This window comes from Pan troglodytes, chromosome 1, assembly GCF_028858775.2.
Source record: "Pan troglodytes isolate AG18354 chromosome 1, NHGRI_mPanTro3-v2.0_pri, whole genome shotgun sequence".
NCBI lineage: Eukaryota > Metazoa > Chordata > Mammalia > Primates > Hominidae > Pan > Pan troglodytes.
This window is the reverse complement of record NC_072398.2, coordinates 21,434,776-21,444,034: the sequence shown is the minus strand read 5'-3', so window position 1 is coordinate 21,444,034 and position 9,259 is coordinate 21,434,776. Positions and strand designations below refer to the sequence as shown.

Below are 9,259 nucleotides of genomic sequence, written 5' to 3'. Positions count from 1 at the left end.
GGGTCTGGAAAGGAAGCCTGGACTGTTCCCATCAGGGAGATAATCCCACATTCCTCAGTGGGCAGCCCCTCCCTCCCCGGTGCTGTGGTGGGCGTGGACCTGGATGTCTGGGAGGGCACAGACCAGACGCGAGGTGGCAGGAGAGGGGCAGGCAGGGTCTGGAAGGGCGAGTGAGGGGTTTCCTGCGGGGCATGTTGCAGTGGTGGGGGACCCACAATGTGGGCTCAGAAGGGTGATGGAGGTGAGAGGAAGGTGAGGACTGTGGGCTGGGAACTGGCTTCGAGTCAGGGAGGTGAGGGGCTATGCCCAGAAGACCCCACATGCAGGGCAGGGGGATGATGAGGCCCTGCTTGTGACCCAGCACGAGAGTGAGGGGCCTCCTTCAGCAAGAGGCTGTGGGCAGGAGTGGGATGGAGCTAGGTGTCTGAGAAGACGGGGCTGGACAGGGCTTCCTGTGGGACCCCAGGCTCTCCAGCCTGGACATGGGAAGCACAGAGACTAGGGTCAGCTGGGGCCATACACGCAGCCTGGAGATGCCTGCCCAACAAAGGTGCCAAATGTGGCTGGGAGATGGGGCTTCTCCCCCAGGGTTCCTTCTTAAGTCCTCCTCCTCCCAACGGTCCTCCTCCCCAGGTCCTCCTCTTCCTCAGGGCTGTCCTCCTCAGGTCCTCCTTCTTCCCAGGGCCCTCCTCCTCCCCAGGTCCTCCTCTTCCTCAGGGCTGTCCTCCTCAGGTCCTCCTTCTCCCCAGGGCCCTCCTCCTCTCCAGGTTCCTCCTCCTCCCCAGGGTCCTCCTTCGTGGATACCCCTTCTCCCCAAAACCTCCCCCTTCCTCCTCCTCCCTGGTCCCTCCTCCCAATTTCTCCTCCTTCCCAGGCACACCTCCCCGAGCCCACCTCCTCTCCAACCCTCTTTCTTGTCCTCCTCTTCGCAGAGGCCAACTCCTAGGCCTCCTCCTCAGGCCCTCCTCCTCGTCCCAGGCCTACAGAAGCCCCTGTGAAGGCAGCAGACTGAGATGAGGCTATAATTTAAAATACATTTATTTAATGTTTCCATTTGTTTCTGGTTCTGTGACACAAAGCTGTTAAATAAATACATTCTCCACAGTCCCTCTGGGACGGGCCACACAGATGAGGTAGAGAAATCATTGCACGCACGGAGACTCGGAGCACAGACAGGGCCCCTCCCACCCACCCACACCTGGCCAGAAGCCACCTGGGGGTCCAGGTCCCTCAAGGCAGGGCCTGGTGCAGAGAAGGCGGCTGGGATCCCCTGGCCAAGGAGCGGGCTGAACCCCTCCCAACAGCCCTTTCTCCTCTACTGCCCCTCAAAAGAGAAGCACATGAAACAGGAGGCTCCGGCTGAGCGGCCTCTTCATCCAGCAAGACATTCGAATATATATTTGTATAGAAACCAACTAGCTAGCAGACATTTTTGGTCTGCCTTGTTTAAAAAAATACTTTTCTGAATATTTATGACATAGAGCTAAATGTGGTATTTGATTAAAAATAAAAACCTTCCTCTGACTTGACGCCCTTCATAGACTCAATAGTGACTGAGTGACAGTCTTGTCATGTCATGAGGGTGTGGCCAGCTATGCTGCTCAGGGACCAGCGGATGCGGACACTGCAGAGGGCAGGGGCTACCACCCCCACCCCTTCTAGCCAGGCTTCACCAGACAAAGGACAAACCCAGCGTCTTGCACCCACACTGTGGTACGGGGATGCAGCTGCAGGCACATGTCGGGGTGCTCTCTGAACCACAGGAGAATAAAGGTTCTTATGTACTATAACACAGGGATGGCGGAGACCCACAGCAACATAAATAGGTTTTCTTTTAAAAACACAGACACCCCAGCTTTCTGGAGACCCTTAGGGCTCTGAGACACCTATTCACTCAGTAGTTCCTGTATCCATACCAGCAACCCGCCCAGAACCCAGCCCACAGCCATCAGGACACCCACAAGACGGAGCCCAGGGCGAGAGGCTCTGGGAACCTAAGGCACCGCCATGCCACTGACAGCACAGCACGGCCAAGCTGACCATGCCAGTATACACACACACACACACACACACACACACAGACCACGCCAGCATGCATTTATACAACACACGCTTACACACGTTGACCACGCCAGCACACACGCACTCACAACACTCACAACATAAGCACACGTATGCACACTGACCACGCCAGCACACACACTCTCACAACACACACACACACACACTACACCCTCAAACCAAGCCAGGTCAGTGCAGGTCACCCTGTCCCCAGCACACACAACAGCAGGGCCATAAAGCACGGCGTTCCATGGCCAGATGCGAGCCCAAGACTGCCTCCACCGGCATCTGTCCCAATCTGTCCCCCAGTGACACAAAGCAAGCAGCTTCCTCATGACATGACATGAACCAATCAAAGGGCTGCCCTGCCCCCTCACCATGCCCGCCCCTCCCCACCACCCCCAGTTCGAGAATCTGCACTGAGCTGCCTGGAGGCCGGGCCGTCTGCCCACAGGGTGCAGGGCAGGGGCCGCCGGCTGGCCCACCACGTGGCAGTGGCTGGCTGGCATGGGGCTGGGGGAGCTGGCTTCCAGAAGCCCCAAGGGCTGTGGCCAGACGCAGCTCACTGTATTTCCTTAACTACACACATCTATCTCGATTTAGTGGTTTCAAACAACTAAGCAGATCAGAGGCAGGGTTAGGAGGGAATATGTCAGGGACGGAAGGCAGGGCCCTCCCAGACTGGGGCTTGGCCGAGAGCGGGGAGCTGCAGCCGGGGAGGTGGCAGGGATGGAGAAAATAATAATTATTATATTAGTTAAATAATCATAATAATTTAAAAGTCACTGATATTTACTCCAAAGAGAAGTGCTCAACGTCAGAGGTCGGCAGTGTCCCCCGAGCCTGGGCACCCGCACGGCCGGGCCCTGGGAGTGCAGAACAGGCTGCGTCCTCTTCTAGTGGTTTGAGTCTCTGAAGACAGTGCTGGTGTTGGGGCAGCCTGGGCCAGGCCAGTCCCCAAAGGGTGGCCCACACGGAGGCCGCATGGTCACCAAGGTGCACCTGCCACCCATGCCTCAGAGGAGGTGGGGAGGGAAAGCCAATGGACTGGCATGGGGAGCCGCTTCCCAGGGACTGGTGTGTTAGGGATGGGAGAAAGCTCAGAAAGCATTGGTGCAATGCTCTCGGGTCAGAGGGAGGAAGCTGAGGCCCAGGGCACAAGCAGAGAGGTTGCATACGCCAGACCAGAGCCAACCCCCGCCTCTGGGTCCTGGAGAGGGGGAGATACAGGGCTTGGACAGCCAACCCAGAGGACCCCCGGCACCCTGCTCCAGCTGTACGCCCCGACGTGCTAGAAAAGCCTCTCAGTCCTTGCAGGTGTAGACCCCTCACACTGCATGCATGGCCCTCACCCTGCACAGCAGGGTTGGCCAGGCCCGGGGACTCGTCCCTTGCAGGTGTAGACCTTCTCACACCATGTGCAATGCCTGCACTCTGAGCAGCAGGGCTGACTGGGCCCAGGGCCTCAGCCCTTGCAGGTGTACACTCCTCACACCGTGTGCAATGCCTGCGCCATGTGCAGCAGGGCTGGCTGGGCCCAGGGATTCAGCCTTGGCAGGTGTAGGCCCATTCATGCTCTGTGCAATGCCTGCACCCCATGCAGCTAGGACTGAGCCCAGGGACTCACCCCACGCTGCTAGGTCTGAGCCCAGGGACTCAGCCCATGCAGGTGTAGACCCATTCACACTGTGTGCAATGCCTGTACCCCACGCAGCTGGGCTGCTCGAGCCCAGGAACTCAGCCTGTGCAGGTGTAGACCCTTCACACCGTGTGCAATGCCTGCACCCTGTGCAGCAGGGCTGGCAGGGCCTGGGAACTCAGCCCTTGCAGGTGTAGACCTCCTCACGCTGCGTGCACTGCCTGCACTCCACATAGCAGCACCAACGCACCTGGCACTGGCAGGGCCTTGTCACCACCCGGCTCTGTGTGTTATGGCCGCGGCCGCAGCAGATGCTCTCGCAGTTCTTCTCACGGTGGCACCTACGGCCAGCGGTGCCCGGGGAGAAGCGGCCAGCCAGGCAGAAGCTAGGCGAGTCATCCAGGTGCACCAGCTCTGGAGTGCGGGGCAGCGGGTCGCTGCCGCCTGCCCCCGAGGCACGGCCCCGTGGTGGGGAGATGGCACCTGCCTCGCCGGCAGCTTCATTGGTGGTGCTGCCCACCTTGAGTGCCGTCTCATACTTGTGCTTCAGATGCTTGCCCACCTCATGGAAAGGCGCCAACTGCCGCCAGCAGGTCCGCACCGTGCATGAGCCTGACACGCCATGGCACTTGCAGGTGGTCTCCACCCCAGCCTTGATCACCTGGCAGGAGGGTGCGGGAGGGAGGGCAGTGTGAGGGCTGTGCAGGTGGGCCCAGTGAGCAGACCCTGCCCTGGACCCCCAGATGGACCCCACACCCCCACCCAGGCCCAGGCCCTGCCAGCGGGCGTCACCACTGCACATCTCACATCCAGCTCAGTCTCCCGGCTCGTAGCGTTGTCCTACCTCCTCCAGGCTGCCGACTGCCCAAGACAGAGGCTCCAGGGCCGGCACCTCAGCCCCCGGGGTGGCCACCCTGGCATCTCCACAACGGGAGGCTCCTGCCTGATGTCCACCCTGCGTCAGGGGCTGCCCTCAGCAGGGGCTAGACCTTCTGCCCCCATTCCCATAATCCCAGTCCTGCCAGGACTTCACCTCTGCTCTCAGCACACAGCTTGCTGGACAGGTGAGGACAAACATGATCTCATCTAGTGGTGTATGAGCTGACCGCAACCTCCCTACCCCTAGTATCAGGAACCAGGTGCTACCACACATGCAGACGCGACCCCCAACCCACCGCTGCTGAGGGTCAGCCTGCTGGGGGGCCAGTGAAGGCACCGCAGGAGCAGGGAGGCCCACGCTGCAGGGGAGAGGGGCTCCTGGGGAAGAGAGAGCTCCTTATACTGCAGGAGAGTGTCCAGGCTGGCCCCAGAGGGGGGTGCACCCCTCACCCTCAGCAGGGAGGGCCAGGCACCCACAATCCATACTGGGGGCTGCCACAGAAGCCTGGCTGGGCCTGTCCCCTCCCAGGACTTAGGGCCCCACCTGCAAAGACAGGCCTGGTGGGGAGGTCCCTTCCCAGGTGGGACCCGAGCCAGGCGGCTCTGCTCCCACGCCAGCAGCCCCCAAGAGGGCCAGCTCAAGGAGGATTAAGAAATCCAGCCACCTCTGGCCCGGCAACCGAAGAGTCACATTTAATGATGCTTTGCAGAGAAACCCGGACCAATTTAATTAAAATGTCGCTGACCCGGCTCTGTGGAGCTAATGGAGCACCTTCATGTTCCGACTTCTCATTAATCTCTTACAAAGCGGCGAAGAGGGGAAGGGGGGGTCATACACAAAGGAAAAGAAAGGGCCTTGCTTAGGGCTTGAATCTGCCTTCGAAGGCTCTCCCCTACCCAAGAAGGCGGAAGGAGGCACAAGAGACCCAAACAGGGGAGGTTGATCCTTTAGTAAGTTGGTGATTGGGTACTCTGACTTCTCAATCAAGTGGGGCTCAGAGCAGGGCCGGCTCTATTTACCTTACCCCTCCCCAGGCTGGGGCTCTACATTCCCAGCCTGCCTGGCAAATGTGAAGATGAAGGCAGGAGGGAGAAATGCCCCTCAGCTTCCAATAGAGGTATCAACCCTGCCCATCCCTGTTCAGGAACTGCAGAGATGCTGGGGGCTCTGTGCAGAGTGGGGTTACAGGTCCAGCCCGGACTCCCCCAGACATGTGGACCTGGGCACTGACAGGCTGCAGGTAGCATGAAGGATGACCAGAGAGCCAGGGTCACCCCGGGTCAGCCACCCCAACAGCCAGTGGCCCCTGGAAGGGCTCAGGAGAGAGAGCCCTTCTACCTCGAAGTCTTTAGGTTGGGATTCTGTCTCTCAGAACAGACGCCTGGCCACGGAGAGGGCTGGTGGGGCAGAAGGAGACTCCCCTGACTTGGGTGAGTGGGTTCCGTACCCCTAACCCTTCCCTGGGATCCCCTGCCCACCATGCCTCCCACCTTGGTCTGTGGGGGGCACATCTTCCTCCCACCGGTCTTCGTGACAAGCCTGCCAGCTGGCTGACAGGTGGGGCCCACAGTGCCATGATACTGGTTAGACTGCCTAATCAAGGACACCCTCCTGGTGGCCCCACAGGGACCGTGGGGGCCCCTCTGCAGGCAGACATGGGGTACCCCTCTAGAGAGAACCTGGGATACCTCTCCATGGCTAGTGCCCCGTTTGGTGGGTAGGGAGCCTTATGGGCACGAGAGGCTCCAGGACCATGACTGGCGCTGCACGGCCTCCACCCTCCTACAGGAGGCCACTCCACTGTGTGCCTGCCTGCCCTGCTGCAGCCCCGCCCCCAGTCCCACGCCCCACCCCCAACCCCCTGACGCTCTTTCTGACCCTCCCTTCCCACCCCGCCAGCCCCACCCCACTTGCCTTCACACCCACGAGGTTGTTGTGGAAGTCCACACGGGCTCGCAGATCCTTGCTTGACCGTCTGCCCAGGAATTCCTTGACGAACTTGCTGCTGTACTTAAGGTTGTCTCCGCAGCCCCCCCACTGCCAGGCCTCACGGTTCTCCAGGTCGGGCGCCTCATCGCAGGTACAGCGCTCCATGCGGCCCGCGCTGCATGCCTTGGCCAGTGCGTGCGTCAGGCCAGCCGAGGAGATGGCATAGAGGAAGGCAGTCTCCTTGAAGCCTGGGGTTGGCAAGGGCCGGTCAGTGAGCCCAGGCTGCCCAGAGTTCCCCCTTCACTGTCCTGCAGCCAAATCACCCCAAGAGTATGAATCCCATGTTGGGGCTCAGAGCATCTTTCCTGGTGCTGCACTCGGGACAGGGTGTGGGTGTGCCCTGGCCACCACAGGGTAGGAAACGCCCGGGTGTCCCAGGCGCAGGGCTGGCTGGGGGGAGAAACCAGAGCCCGCCATGGCCATGGCTCCGGCTCCGTGGTCACAGTCCCCATCAGGGTCTCGAACCTCCCAGCCTCACCATGGGGCTATTGGCAAGGCCTGCCCGGCCCTGGGCCTTGGGTCCCCAATTTTTAAACAAGCTCATGCAGTGCGGTGGCACACAGCTGCAGCCCCAGCTACTCCAGAAGCTGAAGTGAAAGGGTTGCTGAAATAGGCGGTGGAGAGCCCCTGGGAGGGGGCGGGAGGAGGCTGGGTGGGAGGGTGGCTGAAATACGGCAGCAGAGCCCTCATGAGGGTGGGAGGGGCAGGAAGAGAGTCTGCACAGGCATAGCCCACTGGGCACTGGGCCATCTGGCATGAGCCGGGGGCTGTCGGGGCAGCCCCGGGTAGCCTGGGGCCCCGTCAAAGGCCGAGTCAGCATGCCCTGGCTACCAGCAACGACTGTGCGTGTGCCTAAAGCAGGGCAGGGCAGGCAGCACTCAGGGAGGTCCAGGGGCTGCCCTTTCCAGGACCTAGGCCCAGGAGCTCTGGGCAGGCTGGGCCCGGCGTCCCCAGGAGTGCAGCCTAAGAGGGGCCTCTTGGGATATGGACAAGGCCTGGGCTGCCACCTGTCTGGGGCCTTCCTGAGGGCCAGGCCGGCCACACTCACCTCGCTTGAGCAGGCTGGCCCGGTAGCGGCCCTCCAGCGTGCAGTTCCAGCGCTCAAAGCGGAACTGGAACTGGCACTCGAGCGCACTCATGCTCACGGCCTCCACCAGCGTCTCTGCCACGCCCGGGTCCCGGCGGCACATGCGTCGCTGCTTCCGCTCCAGCTTCAGCCGGTCGCAGGCCTTGTAGTGCGCCTGGGCGGCCGCCTCTGGCTCCAGGGTCAGCGGGAGGATGGTCAGGGGCTCGCTGCCTGTCAGCCTGGGCACAGAGAGGCCAGCATGAGCCCGGCCCCAGGAAGCCCTGCTGGAGCCTGGCCAGGTGTCTCGGTGGCCAGGGTACAGGGGACAGGCGTGTCCATCCGGGGGTGAGGGGGCAGAAAGAATCCAGGATGAGCCAGGCAGGGGAGGGGGAGGCGAGAAGGGCCTTGGCCCCCTGCACACCCATGGCCCCCACTCCAGCGAGCATGGTCTCAGCGACCACAGGGCTGTCTCTGCTGCCGACTCGACCCCCACAGTTTCAGGGAGTCTAGCTGACTCTGGCTGCACTGGACAGATAAGACCCCCACAACACACACAACATACGCAAGAGGACAGCCCCGCCTAGGGCTGTGGGCAGGGAGGAGGCTCCGGAGCCTGAATCCCAAACTATGCCTGATGGGCGTCTGCCACATCCTCCACCCTCTTTGGCCCCAGCTGACCCGCAGGATCCCGCCTGAGGTCCCCCTACCCTCTGCCATGACCTGCTGGGATGTCTACAGTCCTGTGGCCGCCTGCAGCTTCCCAGCACTCCTGCAGTCTACGCATATGTCCCCAGGTTCCAGCTGGGGTCTCCCCACCTCAGTGCCTGGGTGTGGCACTGGGAAGCAGCTCTTGGTTCTCTGACACTCTACCCCTCTCACCTCACCAAATCTGGACATCCTCCTTTGCAGGACAGACCCCAGCTAACCCATCCCCATAGGCCACCCCTGGGGGCCTCTGAGCTGATGCACACCACCCTCCATCTTTACACGAGGCCTTGCACCAGTCCCCAGCACTGAGGACGCATCCCCAACCTCAACTGCTCCAGGAACCTGGCTCCACCCCACTGGGTGCCCCCGCCCCCCAGCTGGCTGCTGGCTCACCTGCTGCTGCTGCTGGGCTCACTTCACAAGGCTTCCCTCACACCCCGCCCTGGCCCAGCCCAGCCCATATCGAGTCAAGAGCCCTCAATCCCAAACCCTGACCCCGACCCCATGTCACCTTTCTATCCTGGGACTGACCGAGCATGCTCTGCAGCTCTGTGTCAGACCTGCCAGCCCAGTGTCCCCACATGGGTGGACTGAATGTCAGGGGCCCCAGGCACGCCCACCTCAAGCCAGACTCAGCCCTCCAGCCCTTAGGAGGGCACCCACCTGGACAGGGCCAGGGCTTGGAGGCCCCTCCTGAAAGCATCACTGGACACATGCCGACCAACCCACCCCCAGCAGACCTCAGCAGAGAACGGCAGACTCAGGATGTGCTGGGAGCCACTGGGGTGCCAGCTTAGGAAGGCTCCCCCCACACCCTCACATGGCCCTGCTAGACCCTGCCACCCACCCCGAGGGAGTAGCTCCTGCCCAATGGTATGGAGGGGAGGGGCCCAAGAGGCTCCCTAGCACACCCCAT

At 61.6% G+C, this 9,259-nt stretch overlaps 1 protein-coding gene across 3 annotated transcripts in view; it reads right to left on the bottom strand.

Annotated features, from left to right (window-relative positions):
• Positions 1 to 1,022: 1,022 nt before the first annotated feature.
• WNT9A (Wnt family member 9A) overlaps positions 1,023 to 9,259 on the bottom strand; it is a 29,617-nt gene continuing 21,380 nt past the window's right edge. For all 3 annotated transcript variants that reach the window (XM_525081.9, XM_016940199.3, XM_016940197.4), the window contains 3 exons: positions 7,618 to 7,874; positions 6,495 to 6,757; positions 1,023 to 4,361 (listed from right to left, as the gene is read on the bottom strand). In XM_525081.9, the coding sequence (XP_525081.2) occupies positions 3,879 to 4,361; positions 6,495 to 6,757; positions 7,618 to 7,874 (1,003 nt within the window). In that variant the 3' untranslated portion in view covers positions 1,023 to 3,878. The remainder of the gene's footprint in view (positions 4,362 to 6,494; positions 6,758 to 7,617; positions 7,875 to 9,259) is intronic.